We start from the raw sequence: 26977 nt of genomic DNA, 5'->3' as shown, positions 1-26977 counted from the left end.
TTTTTTATTTATTATTTGTTGTTTGTGCCTTCTTGTTTTTATTTTGTGTCGTCTACTTGTATGTCTCGTCACCGTGGGATAGAGGAAACGGAATTTCGGTTTCTTTGTGTGTCTTGCCATATGAAGGGATTGACAATAAAGCTGACTTTGACTTTTGACTTTGACTTTGAATGGCTAATACTGATGGTATGCAAATCCCACCTTTCTTTACATCTGAATTTATTTATTTACTTCCTCCCTCCCAAATATTACAACAATAATTTAATTGTGTTGTTATAGGTTGTGGTAATAGGAATAAAAAGTTTTTGTTTTTTTCCCAACATCAGAAAAACCCGAAATTTGAACAGGGGTGTGTAGACTTTATATATCCACTATATGCCACTGTCCCGGTTTGTCCAAAGCCTTTCTTTTCATTTTTACATACAAGTTATGGTTGTTTTCATGCAGTTTTATCATTGGCTTAGTAAATTCATGCTTTGATAAATTGTTGTTATTATTGTTTTATGTGTTGTTTTACGAACTGCTAATTAAAATAAAAAAATATATTACACACAACCCTGCTGACTATTTGCTGTTAATTCTGTTATTAATTTATTCTGTTAATAATTAATAGTGATTTTGTTATACCACGCCCCCCCTCCTTCAGTTTACTATTTCCAAGTATGGTATAAAAGTTGATTTAACAGCCAAAATAACAGATTGAATCGCTGATGACTGACTTGTGTGTGGGCAGCATGGGTTAAATTATTGCATGCGGGTTGGAATAGTTGTTCATTTTTATAGATACCTGTGCCTGGCTGGCAGTTCAGGTTATAGTCTACTTTTGTCAACTGGGATATGCTCCAGCACCCCACACGACCCTAAACTGGATAAATGGTGTTGAAAATTGATGAATGAGAATCAGGACTGCATGAAAACAATCCTTGACTTTTTTTTTTTTTTAACAATAAATTGATACTACGGGTAAAATGTGTGACATATTTTAGAATTGCGTCAATGGATAAACAACACACACACACGCACGTACACGACACACGCACACGCACGTACACGCACACACACATTCATGTGGTGTGTTTATAAACTATTTCATTGCCCCCATTAAATCACCATTTATTAATTCACATAAGTACAAGTATTTGCACGGTATCTGTTAATTTCTCGTGATTTCTTGTGAAAGGTGAAACTGCTATACAATAATGTGAGAATCTTGCTCTACTGCGCCATCTGCTGTCTGTACTGCAGGCTACCTTTTGATGTTGTGTTTTGTGTACTGTACAAGTACAAGTGCATTTACCAACGTGAAAATGCTTGTAAAGCAAATTTGTCCTCTAATCCCATACTCCCCAAGTTTTTACTTTCATATCTAAAATATATATTTTAGATATAATATTATACCTCTTTGATTTAGACTGAATTGACAGAGAACACTTAAAGTTAAATTTGCTGCCTATGTGTGGATTCTACTTGATTTCTATCTTAACAAGTTGTATTTCTGACATGTTTTAATTATCTTAATGCGTGTTTGATAGGTGAAATCGATTGTCAGTTCGTCTCACTTGCACTTCATTGAATGTTGAACACATTCGCCCTCTGGTGGTCGAGCTGAGGCACAGCGTGTCAAGAAAAAAACGACCACTGGGTCAAACATCAGCACCACAGCAATGGACAGCTTTCTTGACTAATAGGATAAAGACCAGGAATGTGGATTTTAGAATTTAGAGTACAAAACAATTAATGTATACGTAATTGTTATACTTTTCAGAATTCCTGTAATATTTCGTTAAAAAGAAGATATGTGATTCAAGAAATAGATCAAGTAGAACAACAAATTGCAAGATAAAAGTCATTTCTTGATGCCTAAACTCTACTGGAGCTCCATGTATTTCACTTCATCCTTTCTGACCTATTAACGATGCCCCTTCTGGATCACCTTACCCCAGAGAAGGTGGCCCTGCTCCCTCTACTGTTCTCTACGGACCCCTTTTTCCTTATTAATGAGATTATTCTCAGTCTGAGCCAAACAGCGACCTAATTAAACCATCTTTGTTCCTGGCCAGTAGCCATCTGTAATCTGCTACACAATTTCCCAAAGAATTAACAAGTAAAAGGGCATGGCGAAGGAAGAGAAAGAAGCTCTGGGCCCCCGAGCTCCCATCCAGGTGTGGCATTTGGAGCAGTCGAGTCGACCCGCTCCCCCGACACTCGTACGTGTGTGGTCGTGCTCTTAATTAAAGTGATATTTTCGAGAGAGGAGTTTTTGTTTGTTCAGTAAATGAACTTGCACCATCCTCTACGGGCAAATGGAAATGCAAGTGCTCCGATTACCATATGTTAGCATTTTACTGTGTTTATTCATTTAGATGGAAAATGGCTTGCAAGGCAAAAAAGGAGCTGTACCCTTCTCACCCTGGAAATAATTGACTCAAGTAAATTAAACCAGGACAAAGAAAACTTACATCTGTATGCATGTACCACATACTTAGTATTTGCCAATTTGAGTCTGGGTAACAACGATGCACTCTCTTTGTTTTATAGACACTTGGTAAGGAAATGTAATGCAAAAAATACTTTATTTCCAATAATGTATTTACAATACATGTGTGAGGAGTGTTCCCCATCTTTTTTGCCTGCGTATACAGTACGGCATGACGTTTTTCACGTTAGCAGACGAACAAAAAACACACGCACTTTCTATATTCTAACCCAACAATATGATTTCATACTTAAAGATGTGCAAAACAATTGCCTACTGATGCTTATCATAGAGTTTGAAAGTCACATCTCCACCTCTGGTTTGATTGTCTAAAAATTAATAGCAATAATAATAGTAATTAAAAAAATACATTGAGAAACGTTGTCACGTAAATAACCACAAATATTCCCTTCCCTCCAGGTTTCATTATTTCTCCTTGTACTGACCTCCCATTTAGCTCACGTATTAAGCTACTCACAAGCCAAGTGTTCATTAATTTATGTAACAAATGATCCTCATCTCAGGTTATCCATCACTCAAACCATCCACTCAGGCAGTCAGTGGGACGTCAGTCATTGTACAGATCGTTATTGATCATGGCAGCCTCCCCCTGGGGGGACATCTGGAGGCGCCGCTTCTTGCCAAAGGTGGAGAAGGAGTTATGGACGTCCAAGTCGCTACGCTGTGCCACAGGCCTCAGGGTGCAAAAGCCTGACGGCGTCCCGGGAATGTACACGTTGTGATGGTAGTCAGGCGGCGGGTGCGGGTGTGGGTGAGGGTGTGGGGGGTTAGTAGGTTGCTGCTGCTGGGGCGGAGGGGTGCACCGAGGAGTCCAGGGCCGGGATGTAACGCCGCTGGGTGATGGAGACATTTTATAGTCTGCTGGAGAAGATATGATGGAAGGGATTATAAACCATTTTTTAGTTAATTTGCATAAATCAGGATGCACTACTGTATCTAGTTTAATACACACACTCATGAGATACAATACAAGAGTTGCAGCAATGAGTTACAAAAATAATGCTCAATTCAGCTTGAGAAATTTATTAAAATTTTCTCATTTAGCAATACAGTATAAAAACATTTTTAGAACCAGGTCTCATCCTAGATTTTGATAGAGGTACCTATTAATGTGAATTAAAAATGTGTACAATGAGATTTGTTTCCCTCACGTTCAGTTTGTCTTGTCGTACCCTTTGTGCCTCTCATATGAGTGGCCCAAGTCCAGTACTGTCCAGGAGCCATGGACGTGACGTAGTTTTCCGGGTCGGCATGCATGGCCTTACGCATTAGAGTTCCATCCATGTTGACGGAATTGTAACTAGAGAGAATAAGGAAATCCGGTCACTCTTGGCTTGTTGATCTTGTACATGGCCAGACACATCGCCAGATGAAGTTTTCTGGGCATAAGTGTTACCTTTTGATGGAGGAGTGCTGGTTCTTTGTGAGAGTCCAGTCTGTGTTTGGCTGCTTCAGCTGCAAAAACAAAGAAGATACCATGTTGTCATGTAAATTATGAATCTCATTTACATACTTCCTTTTTTTAACTTTGGAGTATATGATGAAGTTTGTAAGAAATTAAATTAAATGTATAACCTCTCTGGCTATTTCAATCAAAACTGAACTTTATTATTTAGTAAGGGCAGATGTTTTTATTCAGTACTTGCCTTGAACTCATTCGAGCAGGTGTGTGATACAGTATGGACGAATTACAAAGAGAATTTTTAGGTTTGTATTAGTTAACATAATTCGGTTAGCAGTAGGAATAGTATGCTTAGACTACATACCAGGGTATCCTTTCTTTCTTTTTCTTCTGCTTGTGTGGGGTTTTTTTTTAGTATCATGGCATCTTCCCATTTTAAAACAATGCATGAACTCAAAATTTTTTGTGCAAAGTGGCCGTGTGAACAGGTTGTCTTTATATGCCCTGATTGGATCGCGCAACCAGTCCTCAGTGCACCACATATATATAATATCAAAGTCAAAGTCAAAGTCAAAGTCAGCTTTATTGTCAATCCCTTCATATGTCAAGACACACAAAGAAACCGAAATTCCGTTTCCTCCATCCCACGGTGACGAGACATACAAGTAGGCGACACAAAACAAAAACAAGAAGGCACAAACCATAAATAATAAATAATAAATAATAAATAAAATAAAGTGAGCGATGAATAAATAACAGACCAATAACCCATTAATAAGAGGTGCAAAACCGAGCCAGTGTGCATACAGCAGACAGCAAGAACAGGACGCTACGCTGAAAGGGGGAGCGAGTTCAGGATCCTAACAGCCTGGAGTACGAAGCTGTTGGAAAGTCTGGTGGTGCGGGAGCGCAGGCTCCTGTACCGCCTCCCAGAGGGCAGAAGTTCAAACAAAGAGTGAGCGGGGTGACTCACATCACTCACAATCTTGGTCGCCTTGCGGGTGAGATGGGAGGTGTAAATGTCCTTCAAGGAGGGGAGAGAAGCACCAATAATATATGCTGCCCTCTTGTGGATATCTGGTAGAAATTGCTTTTTTTCTAAACTAAGCTTGGATTGTTCTTTCAGATATATATATATATATCTTGCTGCCGAGATAATAAAAACTAAATACAATTATTATTATCTGCATTCTAAGCATGGCCCTTGTCAAGCAAGCTAGAACACCAATTAGAAGCTAGGTGGGATGAAACAGAACTCAATAGAAATCATTAAAGAGAAAGCTCGCTAATGACAAAATGAAGAAAATTATCATTCTTTTTCTTCATTATTTCTGCATGCACTTTAAATGAATATTTGACAGCCTGAGTAACTTGAGGTCGTTACACAAAGCTCGTGCACGCCATCCATCTGCCTAATTCGCTCCGCTCCACACAAGCCTTCAACGTGTGCGCGCCTCATCCTGTCATTTGAGTTTGTCATTGGATGATGTGTACTCTGACCTCTCTCTCTCGCTCTCTCTCTCTCTCTCTCTCTCTCTCTCTCTCTCTCTCTCTCTCTCTCTCTCTCTCTCTCTCTCTCTCTCTCTCTCTCTCTCTCTCTCTCTCTTTCGCTCTCTCTCTTGTGGTTGTGTGTCTGTGGGTGCCAGAGCGTGTGTGTGATGAGTGAATTCAGGGCCCAATTAACGATTAAAGAGGGACACACTCTCCTAAAGGACCTGCGTAATAACCCCCCGTGACCTCATCAACCCAACTCCCCTTTCCCCACCACCACCCCTTCCTGTGGCCAAAAGTAGTGTGCCCGTGACCGAAATGACATTTGTCTGTCTGCCTGGTGGAGTCTGGTGTCTCACACACACACACACTCACACACGCACACACACACACACACGCACGCATGCACGTACATTAACGGTCTATTGCCCCGTCTGCTAGAATTAGAAAACACTCCTGCCTCCTTTAATTCCCCCTCTCCTTGTGCACCCCCGCCTCCCCTCCAAACCCCCCTCCAACCCACAGGCTTATCCTCTCCCTCCCCCCCGCTGATAAATATGACTTCACATCTTAGTCTCTCCTTGCACCCAGAGGACATCGCAGGGACCCATCTACAGGCGGGCCACGTCTCAGTCCAGTCGTCCTTGCGCACCCCCCAAACCACCCCACCCCACCGCACCCTCCCATCCTTCCCTCGTGTCCTCTCAAAAAACCAGAACATTTGCCATTTTTCATCAATAATGGACAGGCCTCCCATCGCGAATACGCCACATTGTGTTGAGTATAATGGTTCTGTCCATGGTGCCCTTGAGGGATGGCCAGAGGGGATATTTGTCCTATATAAATTGTTAGACGTCAACGCCTTGCCTGCACCAAAATGAACGGAACCTTGGACAAATGAGTCTAAACTGTCATTCACCTTGTCCATTACCCTTGACTTGTTGTTCACACTCTGTTGTGCAGGGAGCAATTTAGTCTGCCCACCCCCCTCCTCCCTTATAGCTACTCCAGAGCAGTGGCGCTGATGGAGGAGGCATTAAGATGATTTATATGTTTTCGTGAAATTAATCATGATTTCATGCCCCGAGCCTATGTGCAAATGTCGACTTCCTTCCACATTTCACTTAATTCTCGATGTGCACACGCAGCATAATTATGCTTCATGGAGCATTTACGTGTCAATTAAAAGCTAATCTGCAGGCATCTTTTCATTTCATTTCCGCGTGCAAATCATCACAGAGCCGTACAATGTGTTACAACAAATACATACATAGGCAGAATCGTCCAACAATCCACGATAAAAGGGATGAATGTGACCTTTGTGATTTAACCTTTGAATGTGTATTTTCTGCATACCTCATTAGGGGTGGTCGCTCCGTTGTTGACAGATGCGCCCCACGAATGTTCCGCGCTCTTGGCCTCGTTGTTGCGCGGCGTGCTGGTCGGGCTGCACGGCTTCAAAAACATGAAGTCACTTTTGGACGATTCTGGGCTCAAGCACACTTTATAACAATAAGGCTGAGTCAGGCTGCTGCTTCCGTTCACTTCCATGCAGTTGGTGGGCACCTTATTCGCAGTGGAGGAAATCTGCAGGTTGAGGTTGGATTTTTTGAACACCTCCGGGGGAGGCTCGGGCTGAAAGCCGCCGCAGCAGCAGCACGCGAAAGGGGGCAGATTGTAGCCACTCAGGGTCTCCCGGTCTTTGTAGCACTTGACCGCAGCCAGGACGATGATGGCCACGAGGAAGATAAAAGATATGGTACTGAGTGAGACGATCAAATAGAGGGCGAGGTTAGAAGGGGGCTGGGGGCTGAGCGTGAGGTCTCCGTGGTCGGATAAGGACTCGGGGATGCCGTCCACCACCGTCAGGACAACGGAGACGGTGGCGGAGAGAGGAGGCTGCCCGTTGTCTTTCACCAGTATAACCAGTCTGTGTCTGGAAGCGTCTTTGTCCACCAGTCGACGAATGCTCCTAATTTCTCCCGTGTACAGCGCCACGCTGAACAGCCCCGGGTCTGTCGCTTGCATCACCTGATAGGACAGCCGCGAGTTTTGCCCCGCGTCTGCGTCCAGCGCTGTTACTTTGGTGACCAGATAACCGGCATCAACAGAGCGGGGCACCACCTCCGTGGCAACGGTGCCGTTTTTGGGCAGCGGGGACACAATAATTGGTGCGTTGTCATTCTGGTCCAAAACAAAAACATTAACAGTCACGTTGTTGGCCAGCGGTGGAAAACCTGCGTCCTGCGCTTGCACGAGAATATGAAAGTTTCGAAGTTGCTCGTAATCAAAGGAGCGCAGTGCGTAAATGTTGCCATTATCGGAGTTAATGGACACGTACGTGGACACGGGCATGCCCTGAATTTGACCCTCGAGAATAGAATAAGACAGATAGGCGTTCTGGTTGGAATCGGGGTCGAAGGCAGTTACGGTGCAAATGGAAGCGCCCGGGGCGTTATTCTCGGTCACATAGACAGTATAGGACGGCTGTGAAAACCGTGGGGGGTTGTCATTAATGTCAGATACTTGTACCACGATCGTTTTCCTCGTGGAAAGCGACGGGGAGCCCAAATCACGCGCCGTGAGTGTGATGTTGTACTCGGACACCACTTCCCTGTCCAAAACCTCACTTGTCACCAGTGTGTAATAGTTTTTAAAAGAGGAGTGCAGCTGAAAGGGAACGTTGTTGGGGATTTGACAGTCCACGTTCCCGTTTTCCCCCGAGTCCCGATCCATGACACTGATAACGGCGATAACGGTGCCCGGCGGTGCGTCCTCCTGCACGGGCGTGGACACGGACGTGAGGATTACTTCGGGGGTGTTGTCGTTCACATCCACGATGTCGATCAGCACTTTGCTGTGTACGGCCACGGCCGAGGGTCCCCTGTCCCTCGCTTGCACGTACAGCTCGTACACGTTCGCTTTCTCGTAGTCCACGACACCCTTTACGCGGATCTCTCCCGTGTACGGATCCACGCTGAACAACTCGCGCACTTTGAGAGGCGCGTGTCCGCTAAAGGCGTACGTCACCTCCCCGTTCGAGCCCTCGTCCAAATCGGTGGCGTTCAGCTTCAGCACGAGCGTCCCCCTCGGCGCATTTTCCACTAGTCTGGCCCGGTACACGGAGCGGTCGAAAACGGGGACGTTGTCGTTCGCGTCGAGCACCGTGATGGTGATCAAAGCGGTTCCGGAGCGTTCCGGCGAACCCCCGTCAAAGGCTGTCAGAACCATCTCGTGCTTTTTCTGCCGCTCCCGATCCAAACGGTTGTCCAGCACCAGCTCCGCAAACTTGCTTCCGTCGTTGCGCGTCTGGATGTTGAGAATGAAGTGTTCGTTTGCGCCAAGTTGGTAGGAGCGCAGAGAATTAGTGCCCACGTCCAAGTCTTGCGCGCTCTCTAACGGAAAGCAGGAGCCGGGCGCAGCCGACTCCGTAATGTCGATGTTAAATTCGCTCCAAGGGAAACTGGGGGAGTTGTCATTCACGTCTAAAATCTCCACTTCCACTCTGTAGAGCTCTAAAGGATTTTCGATGACAACTTGCAGATGTAAAAAACAGCTGGGGCTGCGCTCACAAAGCTCCTCTCTGTCTATTTTTTCATTCACAAACAAAATTCCGTTCTCCAAGTTCACCTCTAAATATTGCTTCTTGGCCCCTGACACGATTCGGAAGCGACGCGCGGACAACTTGGCCACATCCAAGCCCAGGTCCTCCGCAATGTTGCCTACGAAGGCTCCGTGCTCCAGCTCCTCGGGAATGGAGTAGCGAATTTGAGCCAGCACCAAGTCCACCACACAGGCGCACAGAAGCAGAGAGATAACAAGCCCTGTCACCGGCACCCAGCTGCATCTGGAGAGCCTTTGATCCATTTTAGAGCCTTGCGTAAAAGTCACCTCTGTCGGGCATAATAGAAAATACGCATATTCACTATTTAAAAAAAACTGCCCAAAAAATCCAGCGTGGTCATCGTATGCAACTCTGTGGCATATTTACAAGTGACTCGATTGTGTGAGGAAAGATAGACCACCTGTCTCTCCTTCCACTGTGCTCCATGCGCGACTCGGGAGGTGTGCGAACTGGGAAGGCTCGCACTTTGATTTTCCACTGTGTTAGACACCCGGAGGAGCCGGCTGGGAGGTGTGCGCGACAGAGAGGGAAAGAGAGAGAGAGGGGGGGGGGGGGGGTGAACACTGAGCGAGAGAGAAAGCGGGTGGAGGTGCTTGGAGCTCCTCAGTGCTCCGTATTGGCGGGCGCAGAGTATACGACTATAATTACTGTCGACGTTTAACCATTTCCCACCCTCGTGTCACTTCCACTGGCCTATTAAAGAGACGAGAAGGCGTAAATCTGACACCAGACGTCAGAGCCAGATTTGGATTAAGGAGGGCAAATTGTGTCGTGGGTGTCGTGGTGTGTTTTTCAGGCTATTTGCGAGAAGGAAATTGTCCAAGAATGACACTTGACGCATTGAATGGACAAGGATCCCATTCCTGATATCGCATAATTCCTTCAACACTCTCTTTCATCAATCAAGGCCTTTCCAGCCCAAACACGCCAAACGATTACAAAGGATATCGGCCCTTAATCACAATTATGTCTACATGTCTGAGCTTCTTTTTGGATGTAATGAAAGTGACAGTGAGGAGGAGGTGGGCTATAATACTCCAAATGCGCATTACAAGATTTTAATTCACATAAGCAGGCATGGACATGTATCAACATAATCAACATAAAAGCCACACCATGAAGATGTAATCATATTTATGTCCCTAATCAGGTATTATTGTTGGGATTAGATCATTCATTAGTGATGTGTTTATACTTTGTACATGAGGTTAATGTTGTTCAGAACAGTACAAAGAAGAAGAAGAAAACTGGTGTGCACATTTGCAGGGATCCGTTAATGCTGGTCAGTTCGGGAAGCACTGAAGCACAGAGACCAAGTGAGGGGCAAAGCAAAAGGACGCCTTTGTGGCTCAACACAGACACGAGTGGCATCCTAATGTAAATGCGTGGTCGGCTTAAAATCTCTTGAAGTCTCTTCTCGAGACTGACGACACAGGCTTGGGCCCTGCAGGCAGCTCGAAGCTCGTTAGTCGCTATAAAGAAGAAGAGGGAGATGGTGGATATTAATCGGCAGGAAATAAACAACACTTTGTTCTTGGGGCAGATATGTAGATGTCTGTCAACATGTACCCAAAGTGCTTAACGGAATAACTCGAGTTGCTTTCAAACAAATGACAACAGAATACATCCTGGAACTAACCCCCCCTCAGCCCTCACACCCACCATTCTATGAAAATCTCCAATCCCCAGGTTTAAATAAGCAGAAAACACAATCTGCTTGCAGATTTAACCTCAAGCAGATGGTTAAGCTTCTCCAGAAATGATTACATTTCTGGAAAAAGAGGAGAGGGAGAAAGCGGGGAAAGCACCAGTTCCATTGCTTTGCCTTCTTTTTTTAATTAACGGAGTGAAGGATTAGTGTGTAGCTATCCGGGATCAACGGTTCTCCGACGGAAGAATACAAATGTTTTGGGATAAATAATCCCGAAGCGCTGTGACCGGTGCTCCCCCGGTGCCGCCTACATTAACATGCATTACACGTACGGAGCATTAAGACGGTTTCACCCGCCCCTATTGCCTCGCAAAGCCCCCCATTGTGAGACTGAAAGACGAGTATTACTTTCTCTTATCCATGTAGCCACCTGACAGAGACCCTGAGCTCTATACGCTGGAAGTAGTATCATACTTTCGTAAAGTGGCCAAACACAAGAGTGCGTCATACCCGAAACATTTCACGTAACATAAAATTTGTCTGATAATTAAGGTTGATTTTTGCAATTGTCTTCATAAAGTTATCCCCTACTTAGCGCATCATTTTGACAAGCGCACTAGTAAGAGAAACTTAGTTATCCTATGGCGCTCTCCAGTGGCGCGTATCATGAATTACATGCACATGACTACTATTTGACCGGTCATTTGCAAATAAAACACTCATTGTTGTACTTGCCAACCAAAATTTCGATATACTACTTATAGCATACTAGTCATACTTTGCACAAACTGTACACATATTACTGTGGCCAAGACTATATTCCTTAGACATTACTTACAATAAACCTCCTTTTGTCCGTCATTTATTGTCCTCAGAGCAATGCTTTTTTCATCTTTGGTCTAAGACCGCCATCTCTTGGCAAAAAAGGGTATGGCAACCACTTACACGATGACGTCATGCAATTGTTTATTATATCCTCGAAAGCATAAATCTTTGTTCTCGTGGCTCATGTGCTCCGTGGTAACCACGTTCGTTTGTCGGATCCAAGGCAAGGGCTGCATAACAACAAAAACGAGCGATTCTGACTGTCGATGTCAAATGTTTCTGCTTTAAAAAATGTTTTTGCATTGAACTGTATTATAAACCATTGTTTACAGATGAGTGTCAGTATTGAATTAAATTATTGTTGTTTTTTGGGGGAATGATATTAGTGGGTAAAATCAACAAAACAATATAATACGAGAGAAATTGATGTACTCGTCAACCTTTTTGAAACTGATTCAGAGATTGGTTCTGTCATTGTTTGCCAAAAAAAAAGCAGATGTTTGAAAATGTCATATTTTTTAATTGAACGAAAAACAACCAGTCTGGTTCCATTAAAGACTACAGAAACCAAATAATGATTTCTGTTTAGAGGCTGAAATCAGGGGATTTGTGCAGTTTTCAAGACAATGATTACTTAAATGATTACTCAAATAAAAAAATCTGTTTGCATTAGTTTAGAATAATTTTGCCACCTCTAAATTGTAGAGCTCATAATATGCATACATGAGTGGAGTATTTATTTGCAGCAATGTTTATATGCACCCATGGGATGACTACCGTGTGCAGTGACTTTATTGTTACCATAAGAAATGCACATGAACCTCATGTTAATGAAGAGTGATGAAAAAGTTTGTTTTCAAACGATACTTCATGAAGTCTTACAACACTGACACACTAAAGTCCACCAATAGTCTCTTTAACACCTTTCTCTCGTTAAAAAAAAAATCGCAATGAATTGTATCCTAAAATCTAGGTGAATGAACCTTGAACTTTCTTCCAATGAAATGTGGGTTTTTGCGATGACGCCAAAATCTCGCTAGAGGGAGCTAAACACTAGGAGAAGAAAGTCTGGGACCGTCACTTTGAGCACTGACTGAGTTTCACATATGGTTAACAGACATTGCTATCTTGTCAGTGTTTTTGTATAGTACATAAAAGGCTGTGGGTGTCACTCAGAGACTATTTTGATGACCTTGGCAGACATGGCTATGAGATAGACGGTCTGACTTGCAAATCAATCCTCCCTGCAGTTTCTTAATAAACATCTGAAATCTGTCTTGACCTGAAGAGAAAACAGGCCCATATATTGCGAAGACGGTTGCGGAAAGAAGACAAGCAGAAAACAGGATTGAACAGAACGTTGTGAAGGAGTCAGTAGCAGAGCAAGTAGCAGAGTGATAGGAAAATGAAGTGCAAGGATCGGGTAAAAGGAGAGGGAAGAAAAGACGGGAAAATGGAGAGAATGGAGGGTTTGGTCCACATGCACCTCAGCTGTGTAAACTGAAGGTCTCCGCCGCTTCTCGGATTCCCTCGAAGAAGGGGGGATATTAATAGGAGGCTGGCAGTGGCAGTGAATGGACCCTCGTTCTGTCACACCCACTAATATTATTATTATACTTTATATGCGCAAAAATGGAAAATGTCAGCAACCCGAGAGGCCTACAGAGACAGTGTGTGCATGTAGTGTGTTTTTTTGCTGCTGCTAAGTATGTCTGCCATATGTGAGAAACCGTCTGTCGCTGAGCTGGCATAACACTTCTGGGCAAAAGAAAAGAGGCGCAGGATGGAATTGGGGAAAGAGGAGACAAACAGGAAGCAGTTGGCATGTTCGTAGGGGCGTACGATCCGCCGCACTTATTGGATCTGTCAGAGAGCGAGAACACAGAAGGCGGGGGGGAGCAATCAGACACAGACATGAGCACATATTCAGTTCCAGATTATAAAAAAAATTCCCGCAAGTTGCAGACGTGTTGAAACAGACTGCACACACATACACGTACACACACACACACACACACACACACACGCACACACACACACACACACACACACACATACACACACACACACACAGAAATACATATACACAGGTTTCTCCTCCACCGGGCAACAGATGCAAAAGCCGGGCACACATGCAGAAACCTAAACACTCTGATAGACATAACAGTCGTGCACACGCATGCACACACACTCTGGCGAGAGGAGCGCATTCCTGAGGAAACAGGTGGGAGTGGTGATGGCAATCTATCAGGATGACTTTGATCCTCCTCATTGGCTCCATCATAACCAGATCAGGATGTTCCCCACTTCATCACAATCTGCACATAGAAAGACGTAATAGCAACAGCACAACACATTCAGGAAAGATTTTGCATATTTCAACATGCGTTCCTGAGTTATGCAACGATGACTGTTGACCCCAGCGTTCTTTCCAAAGTCAGGATTGATGATGCCTGTTGTGGATTTTGGAGGAAATTACCTAATGGGGGCAGTATTGAGAGAATGTCTAATGTATAAGAACTGGGTTCATCTCATTTGACTCAGGGTGTGGGGCCAGGCACACCTTGCGGAGACAGACAACTCATGACGTTTAGGGTCTCAAACTCATGTCCAGTGCAAGTAGCGCAACGCGTCCATGGCTGGCATTTTCTTCGGGCATTTTTTGTAGCTGTAGACGCCGTTTTGGGAGTGAACACAGTCGACTTGATTTCAGGCCAATCACAACGGCTCCACTCATTAAATTCTGCACAGATGAGGAAGCATAAAGGACTCTCTCGCTGGAGTCCACGCAGGAGATCGCCATGTGCAAAGTACGTTTAGAAGCGGCAAGAATATATCCACAGTCGGCCACTATAAAGTTGGCTGCCCGTTTTCATGCTGAGCATAAGAGTATATGAAATTAGATCTCTCACAAGTTAGCACAGTGGTTCTCAAAATTTCAGTACAACATTACTCAGGTCTCTAAATGCCACCATACAATGACCAACTTTAGGTCCATGTGTCCATCTAAAACACGACAAATGTTTTAAACCGAAAGAGTGTATTTAACATGATTGTAAGACACGATAACATGATGCAGTCTGAACATACACATTGTACCTAAATATAGCAACATTAACATAATTATCATAATCATTCAATTAAAGTGTATTGCATGTATAGGCCACGTTTGTGCAAAAAAGTTAAACACAACTGAACTCGAATTAGGTAGTGATTCTTTTTTGTGCCACTAGAGGGATCCTTCAGATCAATGACAGTATTCATTCCACACTGACTGATTAAGAGGTAAATTCAGTAAAAATGACTTTGTTTTTAACTTTATTAGAAAAAAATTGCAAAGCGCTATTAATATGAGCCAAAAGTGCGAGTGCCAAGGCGGAGAACCCCTGCCTTAGGGGACACAACACACTTGAGTGACACGTTACATGAACATGAATGTGCCTGTTTAACTCCCTCTCATCAAATTCTCCTCCTGCTCCTTGCTCATCACAGCTTCCTTTTTCCTCTCTTCCTGCCCACAACAAATTCTCTCCATCTCTTAATGTCTCTCCACCTAATTACTTTCTTTATAGCCCCAAAAGTCATGAATGGGGTTGTGCCCATGAACAGGTTTTCCAATAAACACATTGGTCAGCTCACAGAATGTGCGCGAAGGCCAAAACATGAGCAAGAAAAGAGAGGGGCGGTGGGAGTAAATTGTGACGGAAACCATCAAATTATTCATTTCCCTCCTTTTTTATGTTTTCCTTGTGTTGACTGTATTCCCCTCCCTCTCCCGTCTCCGTCTTTCTCTCTCACTCTTTCCTCTCACACATTCCACTCAGTTTTACATATCTATGAACCCCCCCAACACCATACCTCACCACTTAAAAAAAAGCGCCACTCTTTTTCCCTTTTTCTCCCCTCCTCATTGCCACCCCCTCACTACCTGACATTGTGGCTCCATGCCCAATGAGTCACACCTCTGCTAAAATCATCAGAGATGGCGAAAGGAGGGCGGAGGGAGCAAAAAAAGAAAGGAGTCAAGAGAGAGAGAGAGAAAAAGCAGGAGGGTATGACAGAGAGAAAAATATAGAAAATAAAATGGGAAGAGGGGAAACATCAAGAGAGTGAGAGCAAGCGTGAGAGAGCCTCAGGGGAGTGAAAGGAGCACAGAGTACATTTAACTTTTTGACTCCAGTAGTCAGCGTGTGCTTGTCAGCAACAGTTAGCCTGTTGACAACAACATTTTCCACACATGGCTTGGGTGTTTAATACTCACACCTGCACGCACACCTGCACGCACACACACACGCACGCACACACACACACACACACACACACACACACACACACACACACACACACAGACACACACACACACACGCACGCAGGCACACACACACACACACACACACACACACACACACACACACACTCATGCAGCAATCAAGCATGCAAACAAATCAGAGTAGAAAGTTTGTGGCTGCAGCCTTGCCTCTCCACATCAGCCTCCCCCACCCTTGCTTGCCATTGTCCTTGGATACGGTAAAAACACTCCCTGTTGGGCAAGCCCTGGAGTCAGGAGAGGACGTACGTGGGTCACACGCAACACCTCCCTCGACGCGTGTTTGAAAGGATGTTGTCAGTGCACACGTGTCTGTTTGTGCAGTTTGTTGGACATGAGTGACAGTTCTGTCATGTTTTTGTGGAACTGCAGGGGGAAAAACAGAGGATGATAGAAGTACACCCTTAATGAAATAAACAGGGCAATAAAGTGCAGCAGAATCTCAAAGGTCAAATGATGATTAGCCTTCTTTTTGTTCAGATTTTGCTGCCGTTAATTTCCCAATAGGTAAGAGTGAAAATAGAAATGATCGTTTCCATGTAGGGTCAAACTGTTGCCATCATAAAACTTTTATTTGTTGCACAGGTAATGGTTTAAGAAGCCTCATGTCATAAGAATATGCTGCAGGGCTTAATATCAAGGAAGACATATTGTGCAGTAGTGGTACACTGCCTTACAATTCTAATTCATCCCATGACTGAGTTTGTAACTGAATTTACTATCAAATTGTTTTTCCCCATTAATATGAATTGTAATGCAGTTAATCTCTTCCAGCCTCTATAAAACACTTACGTTTTTGTTAAATGTTTTCAAAACAAGTAAATAGCAACCTTCCATCCATTTTGCTTATCCCGTCGAAGGGCATAGTCAGTTGGAGCCTCCCCCAGCTGACATCAGGCAAGTTCCAGGCGACACTCACAGAGACAGACAACTACTCATGTTTTCATTTTATATGTGATTGTTTCTCCCTTTTAGTCAAATGCTTCAAGTGCATTGGTGACTGTCGCTGGTAATTGAAGCTCACGTGTGATTAAACATTTGCCTCACGATGCAAAAAACGAGCTTGTAAGTCGGCGCACTCTTATGTCCAAGGGACCACTGTATTTCCCATTTTTCATCTCACCAAACTTTCTTTTTGGAATGAGTAAAAAAATACATACATTTATATCTCCAAAGAAAATCAAAACAAGCTTGCACAGAGTTAATCCCTTGATGTTTGCTGAACTGAGGGTGTACTGTGTGATATGTTGACATGTTGGTTGACATCATAAGTGGAAGTGGTCCATCTTTTTGAGTGATTGAGACTGAAAATACAAATAAAAGCCGCAATTCTAATGAGAATGAGAGAAAATAAATCGCCGCTGGAAGTTTAATCGTTGAGAGGACAGCTCTTGCGTTTCTCTTCTTTTCAAATGACACCTTATCTTTGAACTTTGACCTCATCTTGCTCCTCTGGCGATCAGACCTTTACCAGCTTTTGTGATTTATGACCCTTGAGGGTGCCACATGCCGCTGGATGTCTGCCAGACCGACGTTGTCTTCCTTGTGTTGACCCCCTAAGTCATTATTGTAGTTGTTTTTTGTAAAGATCCTCAGGTTGAAAAGGAAGGTGTTAGTTTCAGGTAAGCGTTATCTTAGATTTTGCATGGACGGATTTGTTGTGATGTTAGGTAAACCAAAAGTCTACAGCTGGAATATTCTTGAGTAGCTCACAGCTTTGATGGGGTCAATCCTCGTCAAAGCTGCGGGCTTAGGAAGCGCAACAGTCCTCTGCCCACAGAGCTCATGTTTTTAAAGCCATACCAGTCAGCCACAAAGCTCCTTTTTGCCCTTTGTACAGATCTCACCAGACAAAACCTTGGAAGACATCCACGGCAGAGCACATTCCCAAACTATTTCTTTTTTTTTCTTTTTTAAACAAGTGTGGGATGGGGTCGAACAACAATTACGGTAAAATGTGACTAATATGTCACAGACTGCCTGGTGTTTTTTTCTGACCTCCTCTGTTTTTCCCCCTCCCTTTTCCATCCATCATCTTCTCTCTTCTTGAAAATTCTTCACTTCAAACCTTTGTAATTGCAAACAAAAGCGCTGACTCCTCTCCAGTTGAAAGAATGATAATGATGGAGAGTAGCGTGTGCGCGTGTTGTGTGCACGTCTTCATCAAAGTAGCGATGACGTTGATGGGCGTGGAGAAAAATGTGCATAGGACAGAGAAGAGGAACACAATCTGGGCATTAAGCCTCACAGTGAATTGGGAGCGTGTGTGTGTGCAGGCGTGCATGCGTTTGTACACACGTTGCCCCTGTTCTTGATGTCAACAATGCAACCCGAGCTGCTCTCCGAACTTAATGGCCAGATTCAGGAGCAGCAACGAGCATGCACCGGCCCGAGTGCGAGCACCACTAGAGAGCGTGTGTTGCTGCAGTATCCAGGCTACATGTATGCATGCTTGCGAGGTAAGAGAGAGTGTATGGCCTGGTTGTGTTTGGAGCGCGCCCAGGCCAGAGGGGCTCAAAGCACTGAATGTCATCATCAGAGCTGTCGGGGAGCCAAGCAGTAATCACACCCAGATCACCTACACACTCACGCCAACTTACAGCACCAGTCACCCCAGAGCGCGCGTGTGTGTGTACGTGTGTGAAAAAGAGTCTGATTGAGAGAGAAAATGAAAGACAAGAAGTATATGTGCATGCAGCAACTATGCAACATGTGTGTGTGTGTGTGTGTGTCTGTGCGTACGTGCGTGGTGTGCGTGCGTGCGCACGCATGCAGACGTTACATGCGGTCATAGTGTGAGTAGTGAGTGAGTGAAATGTGTGTGCTGGAGAAGAGGGTTTATTTTTTTCTTTCTCCTCCTCCCCTCGCTCCATGTCATATCCCACCCCTCTATTTTCCATTTTTACATGCAGCTCCAGATGTGAAGGCAGCAAAATATTAAATTACAGAAATGGGCTTGTTTCTGCACTTTGGTCATATCAAAAACAAGCCAGCAGCCTGTGCTCTCTCCTGATGTGACATACACAGCTTTGCCATATGTGGAAATTACAGTGCAGGTGATTGCCTCTTTATGGACAATCTCAATGTACTTGCTTTAGTTTTGAAGGTTGCCGGCGTGTCACTCACTGCGCTGCCGTCAGCTTATTATAGTTAACAAATACCCCCCAAAAAACTGAAAAACTAAAAGTGAAAAAAAAAAAGTGAACAAAATGATCTATTCTCTTCCTCTCTTTTGTTGTCGTTTTTGCCGTGCCTGTTGTTATATTGTCTATCTGTTTATTTCTGTATTTAACTGCTGGCAACTGAATTTCCCCCCGGGGATCAATAAAGTTTCTCTCTATCTGTCCATCTATCTATCTCTAAGAACTAATTACAGCTAAGTGAATTAAAACTATTATAATCCTGTACTGTCAAACTCGTTATTTCTAAATATAAAGCAACATTTTTAACAGATCTGTACTCGTGTTCTGCACAGCTGGGCGTTCTTGCGTAAGTGCTGTAAGGCCACTCTTGCCTGGAATAAAAAAAATGTAGCGCTACCGAGGCAACAGATCCTAACAGTAAATTCAAAGTGAGCATAAAATTAAATCTCATTTCAATGAATGTGTTATTAGTTTCCATTGTATTACGTAAAAGTCATATACAAAAATAAATATCAAATAGTGCCGCTTAAAGTTTAATGCTGTTGTAAAATCAAATAGCCTTATGAGTGTTGTGGTAAATGCAGTACAACCGTCATGTTTCTTTTTATTACCTCCAGCCAATGAGAAAGCGCAAAGGGCAAGCGGTGTTGCTGTTATTGCCGTTTGTTTGGTTGCAGGACTACACAAAATGTACACTAATGCCAAACAAATTGTGGAGGGGAAGCTCATGTAGCAAGCAAACAAAAACATAACCTGTGACAATTTAAGCTGCGTACCTAACCAAAAAATCAGTTTACCTAAACAGAAGTGAGCATGGGTTGGTCTCACAAAAACACAGATTTCTGACCAAAACATGGAGAAAATGAAACACGTCAAGCAGAACTGTGACCACGATGCTAATATTTTTGGGGATAATGAAACCTTGAATTATAGAACAATAAAAACAAGCCTGAGAAAGGGCTTGTGATGGTAAAATAATAGTTTATTTACAGATATGCAACAATGAAATACTCTGATTCACCACATGGTTCAAGTTGAACATCAACGTCATCCCCTCCATGAACTATTTTTATGATTTTGACACACGCTTTCTACAACCTGTTTATACCATACATGTACATCTGCTGTTCACTCGAGGTGCCACATTCATCCAACTTCAAACGCGTTGACATTCATCTCCCTCATAATCAAGGTGACAAGCTGAGATCCACCCCAAATCCTTTTTCTCAGTGGCGTAGCCAAGCCGGAGCGAGCCGGGGCGGCGCCCCGGTTAGGACTCCCTGCGCCCCGGTTGAAAAAAATCGAGCTTTTTCGATTCTTCATTTTCATGCCGTTTTTTTCTTTCGGTCTTGTGCGAATGTGCTTGCGCTATTCTATGTGCGCGATGTTATCCATTCACCGTTTGCCTCCCGGACCCGGATGTTGTTTTAGCGATCAGCGAACGGCGTGGGTGATGTTCGATTTTTTTTCCTGTGGGCGCGCGCCCCTACTGGAAACATTCCTGGCTACGCCACTGCCTTTTCTTCAAACAAGCTGGACGAGATACCCAGTGAAAAACGTACTTACATATAAATGGGTGGCAAAAAAAAAAAACGGTTGGATTAAGAATAAAACTCCAAAGGGAGTGAATGAGTTAAACGATATTGCCCTATGAATGCATTCGATACTTCCTGCTATTTTTACACAGTCACCTGGCCACAGAACGAGGGGTCAACTAAGAAGCAATTTAATGTCTTACGTCAGATGACTAAGAAATAACACAAGACAATGTTTTTCCGTAAATAACATGCTTTATAACTTGACGTCATGTTTATACATGTAACTATGTGAGTTAATCTTGTGCTGTTGTGAACTATTCTGTTAAATAACACAAGCTAACATCCAATAATGTAATGTGAAACAGTTGTAGCTGCTTGGCATCTAAAGAGGATATTTATGTTTAGTGGATAATTAAAAGGTTCACTATGTTTCACTAATGTTGGAAACATTCTGGAATGTAAGTGTAGTATTAAACACGTTTTGTCCCTTTTCATTTTGTTGTTGTTAACATGTCCATCCCAGTCTTAGATGTAAGTACAAGTGAAGGGCATACGGACTCATTCACATGTCTGATTCCAGCAGCTGCACAGATGAGACAACTTTAGGGCAGCGTGACAAACCTCTGACAGAACCATATACATATATCCCAATTTTAATAAATTGCTCTCTGGAGCCAAACTCTTCATTTTAGTGTCATCTACACACACCAGCTTCCACTGGGTAGAGCACACAAAGGCTACAACAACAGCAACAATGAACGTACGATAGTTAAAATGTCATTTAATAGGGAACAGATCTCTGCCAAGACCCCGCGATGAACAAAATGTGGCATACTTTATTTTGACTCTGATTTTCCATCTTTGTTGATTGGTTGCATCATAGTTAATAGAGAATGATGTCATTTGATGACATTTATGAATGGATGATTGATGTCTATTTGATTCTGAGGTGGACCTCCTCCTCTGATACATTTCTGGATCACACCAAAATGGAACTCAGTAAAAATAGTTTGGGATATTTTTCCTAATTAACCGACCATCCACCAATCAGATTCATACACAATATTCAGCTTCAGTCGTGGCAGAGGAAACATTTGTATTAATTCACACAGTATGATTTACAACTGTTGCTTGGGTTGTAAAATTACCTGTTAAATGTCAGAGATGTATTTGTGGTATATGTATAACCAGGGATGGGCAGGTAGAGAACATGATGGGAAATACCCCAGCTGTCGAGATCTATTGCGGCATAATTAGGGATGATCCTGGACAAGCCCAAGCCAGCCCCAATTATTGTAGAAACTTTAGCAGGGTTTTTTCAGCCCTTCACATGTTTAACAATACTAGAACAGTGGTTCAGTTTGATTACTTACTCCCAGGGGTGTGATGCCAATTGGGAAATTTGGGACAAAAACCACAATGGTCCTTGCATTCCAAGCTGACATGGCTTAGCAATTTATTATTATTATTATTATTTAAACAGGCCCTAATTGCTGTATAATTTCAAATACAGCCAGCCATCTTTTGACAAAACATAATTACAGACTACTGTTCAACAATTCCCGGATGACTAATAAAGTAGCTTGCATGCTCAGGCGGCCGCACGTTCATTGGGTGCGCGGGCACACGAAGAGGCTTGCGGTCGGGGTGCCCACGACCAGAGTAGAACTCTATCAGACATGACAAAAAAGTAAATCTACAGGTTGTAACATTTTTATGCTTCGTTATATTGTTGCATCTAGTTGTGCAACCAACTTGGCCGCAAGCCCTGGAGTTACCATGGAGTTACTCCCATTTTTGCGCCAAGCGCACGGCCACAAAATAGGGCCCCGGGTCTTCTTGAACAGACAATCATTTTTGTTGACTGGCTTTCAGTTCAAAGGGATTACTTTTGGATGAACCTTGGAAAAGAATCCTTGGTGAAGTTAAAAGAAAGTCACACTTTGACAGCTAAATGTGTGCATGTCAACACACCAATGTACATCAAGGTGTCTTTTTAAGCTTCTCCTTTAAACATCAGCAAGCATTAGGACGTTACAGCAACTCCCAAATCTATCTGTGTCCTGCTGTCCTGGGAGCCCATTCACACTTTCTTAAAAAAAAACAAAAAAAAAAAAAACTTAGGGATACACACTGGCCGAGTGCCGACAAGCTGATCGCAGTTTAGGATCACAGCAGAGTTAACACACTGTCAAATGCCCTGCAATGAGCATTTCAAACGGGAATGGATGGATGTGTCACATGTACTCTATGATTGTACGTCTGCAAACTGTGTAAGAGTGTCAAATGAGAGAGAGAGAGAGAGAGAGAGAGAGAGAGAGAGAGAGAGAGAGAGAGAGAGAGAGAGAGAGAGAGAGACAGAGAGAGACAGAGAGAGAGAGAGAGAGAGACAGAGAGAGAGAGAGAGAGAGAGAGAGAGAGAGAGAGAGAGAGAGGGCTACCCTGCTCAGGGCATTGACCGAATTGTTTCCACATGTGTCTTATAACGCAGCAGAGTTCTGGGCGGGTTTGGAGGACAAGAAGAGACGAGCGGGGGCTGCCATAGTTGATGCTGAAGGGAAAAGAGGGGGGGGGTCGGGTTTCATTGTACCGTGTTGCACATCTGTTCCCGCAACTGAAAACACACAGCACACAAGATTGTCCGCACATTGATAAACCACATTGTGTGTACAAACAGTTGCAAACATGGTTCACACGGGACTTCGTTTTGGATTGAAGCTATGCGAGTGCCGCGAACTGTATTCAACTTCTTAACTGTGCTCTGTTTCATCATTGTAAAAACAGATACACATACGCACACTCAACACTTCTCTGGCACAGCTGCCTTGAATGCTGCAGGCATACGGGCATTTCATTGGCGGAACACGTGGAAGGAAAATCTGAATGTTTTCTTGTTAATCATTCCCCTATTTTACTCAGAAAGGAGGAAGATAGCAAAATGGTGACCTCCAGCAGGTGTTGAAGGGTGAACACAGCAGGAGGTAATGTGAGCGTCAAAGCTAGAAGGGTGGAGGAGAAAGCGATAAAGGTAGGTGAGAGGCTAACGGACATGAGAGAATGTGTGGGAGAGAGTGAGAAAGAGACTTCAGAGTGTGATGGGATAAACGGGGGTATGCCAGCACCATAAATGTTTAATTGCCAGCAGGTTTATTCATGTCGAGAGCGAGACAGTGAACTCAAAATGTGCCTTTAACTCTAATTTACACAACAAATAGAGTCGAGAAAAGAAAGGACAAATGAAAGAGAAGAAAGGGCAAAAAAATGCTAATTGGCCACAGTTGGGCATGTCTGGCCCGTGAAGAAAGAAGAAGAAAGAGAGGACATAGAATTAAGTAGAGGGAGCGAGAGATGAGAAAGAACGCCTCCCCGGGGAGGATGGATGGCAACACTTTGTGCACCGCACAAACTTTACTATTATGGAGGCTTTTGTTCGCCAAGTTAAATGAGGAAAAAAAAACGATGTGCTGACATTTGCTCCGTATGACTACACTACTATTGAAGGGCAAGCCCGCACTTCAGTAGAAACACAAACACATTAGAAAACACAATGAGAAAAAAAGTGTGACCATCCCTACTTGACCTTAAACTTACCCTTACAACTCTATGCAAAGCCTCCAAGGCAGCTATGCGGCTACTGTATCTGCTTTCTGTAAAACTAAACATAAAGCAAAACGCAATACACGTTGTGTATTCAAAGCAAACACCAGGTAACGATGTGATGAAATGCAGCTGACTTAACGCTAAACAAATCAAAACACCATAGACAGGTTAGCAAAACGAGTAAAGATGTTGCTGTGTTCTAACCCTTTTGACATCAGTTATTTGAACAAAAAAGGTGCAGCAACACAAAAACTATCACTGATGTTGCTGTGTTCGAACCGTTTTAACATCAGTTATTTGAACAGGTGCAGCAACACATGTGGACAGACAATAACAATACTCGTATTCTGTATCTTTTACCAAAACAAAAGAGTTTTGACTGTTGTCCTAGAAGGGAATGATTACAATGCAAAAAAATGTTCATCCTAAAGTGCAATGACAAAGCACATCCCCAAATCATACCTTAACATGGTTGCAATTGAATTTTGTAGGCAAACATGACACAAATTTTAATTTACCCTTAGCTGGACTCCCCGTGCCCCAAAAAAATCACAATGAAAATTAGGAGTTGTTCCTCAACGCAATGTGTAAACACACTTAAACAATTTGCTGATTACAAAACTAAGTCTTAAACATTATACGGTACTGACTTTAGAGGTTCCACTGAAACCGTGAAAAAAAGGCTCGTTATAGTGTATTCCGAATGCTAAATGGCAGTGAAATCCCCACTCGACTCTATAATTTTAAGTAGCCAGCACTAAACAACTGGCCAGACATTTTAAGTGTGAGAGGAGGTCCTGATGTTGTGTGTTTTATGCATATTTGTGAATCCAACTTAGTCTTGAATCTAACAACCTACCTTTAGTTCCCTATGCAATTCCAGAACTCTCTTTGGCTTTAGATGTTGCTCTTGCTCCCAACTCAGGATTTTGCATAAGTATTTTTGTCTATGTCTGCAGCTTAGTGCCACTTGAGCCTTGTGACTAAATTGTGGAAAGTTATGTCTTCAATGTCTTGAATAAAAGTTGTTCTATTCTACCTTGTCATAACTCTGCTCCATAAAGTGCTATTTTTTTTCAACTCTAAAAAGGAAAACCTTGTAACATAAATCATGTGATGTGAGAGTACGTGACCATCATATTGGATGAGAGAAGTTGGCCTGCGCATTTGCAGTCGTATTTACACCGAAGCACTATTTCTCCTTCTGTGGACTTTGAAATGAGTCAGATTGGACTTTCCCAGCTGTGCTGAGGTTTGGCATTGTTTGCTCGACTGGTGCACTTACATTGGAATTTTTATCTCTTGAGAGTCTGTCTTTTATTGAAATAACACGTAACTGTAACTAATGCCCAATGGGCTCACAAGTCTGCTAAGCCCTGTTTCCACCATGCACTGCACTTTGGTATGTCATGCATTTGTTTTCAGTTTTTTTTTTTTTTCAATTTCAAAAGATGTGAAGGGAACCAAAGTATCGAATCTAAAAAATATTTTTGGGCACCTCTGTTTGAGGCACTGACTGTTTGGATGGGTGGAGATAGAAGAGTCATTGTGTCCTCCATCGGATGGTCAACAAAGACTTGTTATTTTTAACCATCGCTGCCTTTTTTCGAGTTGTGTTCCTTCTTTCTGTTGACTCATTTGCATGGTTAAACTGTTACACATCTGTTGCAATCTTGTTCAGGATCTTGGTCAAGGCAACAGGCTAGAAATTAAAATTGCATGTTTTATTAGCTGGGGGAAACCAGAGCAAACTGAGAATACCCACGCATCCATCAGGAGAACACGCGTACTCCACAGAGAAATGCCTCAATGTTGAGTATTCAGAGTCAAACTGGGAACATTTTGCTGTGCAGGAGCCAAACCTTAAAATCCCTGTGAAGTGAAAATAAATATTTTTTTCTACATCTGACACACCACAGTGAAGAGTGTTGTTAATAACTCTGCAAAAATGTGAATGATTAATAAAGCTGCCAAGTAGGTGCAGTAAAATGATACTTCAAAACCGCGAAAAATCAGTCCATTCCCTCCGCGCTCAAATGCTGGGACGAGTCCACCGAAGTTGCTGAAAACACCCCCTACTCACCTGGAAAATTTGAAGCAAGCATCTTTCTTATGTTTGAGCGGGATGGATATCCCAGCCTCAACTCCAAGCTTTTCCACTCTACGACAACGAGGCACACTAAAGCTATTATAAAGCTGCTGTGATGTATTTAAACATATATATGAATTCACTTTACAAGGCAAAAAGTGTACTACAACTTGAACTCATCACCACCAGTCAGCCAAACTGTCTGTCATTCACCCTTTATGAATTGGCAGGAATCGATCCCACGCTAGCTGCACACACATCTGCTACGTGAACCACTGGCTCTATCGCAATGTATCCCTTTCATTTGTCTTTCTTCATCTTGTATCATGCACACAGTTGAAACGCAGCCATGAAAACTTGATACTGACTCAATAGAATAGAGAAAGGTTAGTGTTTCTTGGCTGTGAGCAGTCTTTGGCACCGGCTAGATGAGGACATGTGCATGAGCAGCACAAAGTAGTGATGGGACATTCTTTAAAAGTCTTTCCCTCTTTTCTTTCCCTCTGTAAGTCAGACCTACAGTATGTCTTCAGGCTGATGTAGCATCTGTGCTCTGTTAGCTGTCCGGGGCAAGGGACAACAACACTTGCTAGATTGTTTATTGAAGTTAAAAGTGCAGTAGATTATGTTGCTTGTGAGCGAGTCATCCATTCTTCGTGGAAACAAAGAAGCATTGGAAAGACAAATAGAGACAGACAGGCCACCGGTGGGTGGCGCGCTTGCCTTTGGTGCTTACCTGACTGCTCACCTGATTGAGTTTGGATTCTGGCCAGAACGTAGTCAGGAAAG

The 26977-nt window shown here is 43.2% G+C and overlaps 1 protein-coding gene across 2 annotated transcripts; it reads right to left on the bottom strand.

Moving 5' to 3' along the window:
- Window positions 1-2554: 2554 nt before the first annotated feature.
- si:ch73-233f7.1 (uncharacterized protein LOC100537710 homolog) lies at window positions 2555-9351 on the bottom strand. 2 transcript variants are annotated; one of them, XM_037261275.1, is made up of 4 exons: window positions 6747-9351; window positions 3894-3952; window positions 3649-3797; window positions 2555-3355 (listed from the first exon to the last, which is right to left on the bottom strand). In XM_037261275.1, the coding sequence occupies exons 1-4, from the start codon at window positions 9255-9257 to the stop codon at window positions 3045-3047; spliced, it is 3030 nt and encodes a 1009-aa protein (XP_037117170.1). In that variant the 5' UTR covers window positions 9258-9351; the 3' UTR covers window positions 2555-3044. The 2 variants fall into 2 exon arrangements, with proteins under 2 accessions (XP_037117170.1, XP_037117171.1); XM_037261276.1 differs by having other exon boundaries at window positions 3670-3797.
- Between the last annotated feature and the right edge of the window lie 17626 nt (window positions 9352-26977).

This window comes from Syngnathus acus, chromosome 10, assembly GCF_901709675.1.
Source record: "Syngnathus acus chromosome 10, fSynAcu1.2, whole genome shotgun sequence".
Lineage (NCBI taxonomy): Eukaryota > Metazoa > Chordata > Actinopteri > Syngnathiformes > Syngnathidae > Syngnathus > Syngnathus acus.
This window is presented reverse-complemented; position numbering and strand designations above follow the sequence as displayed.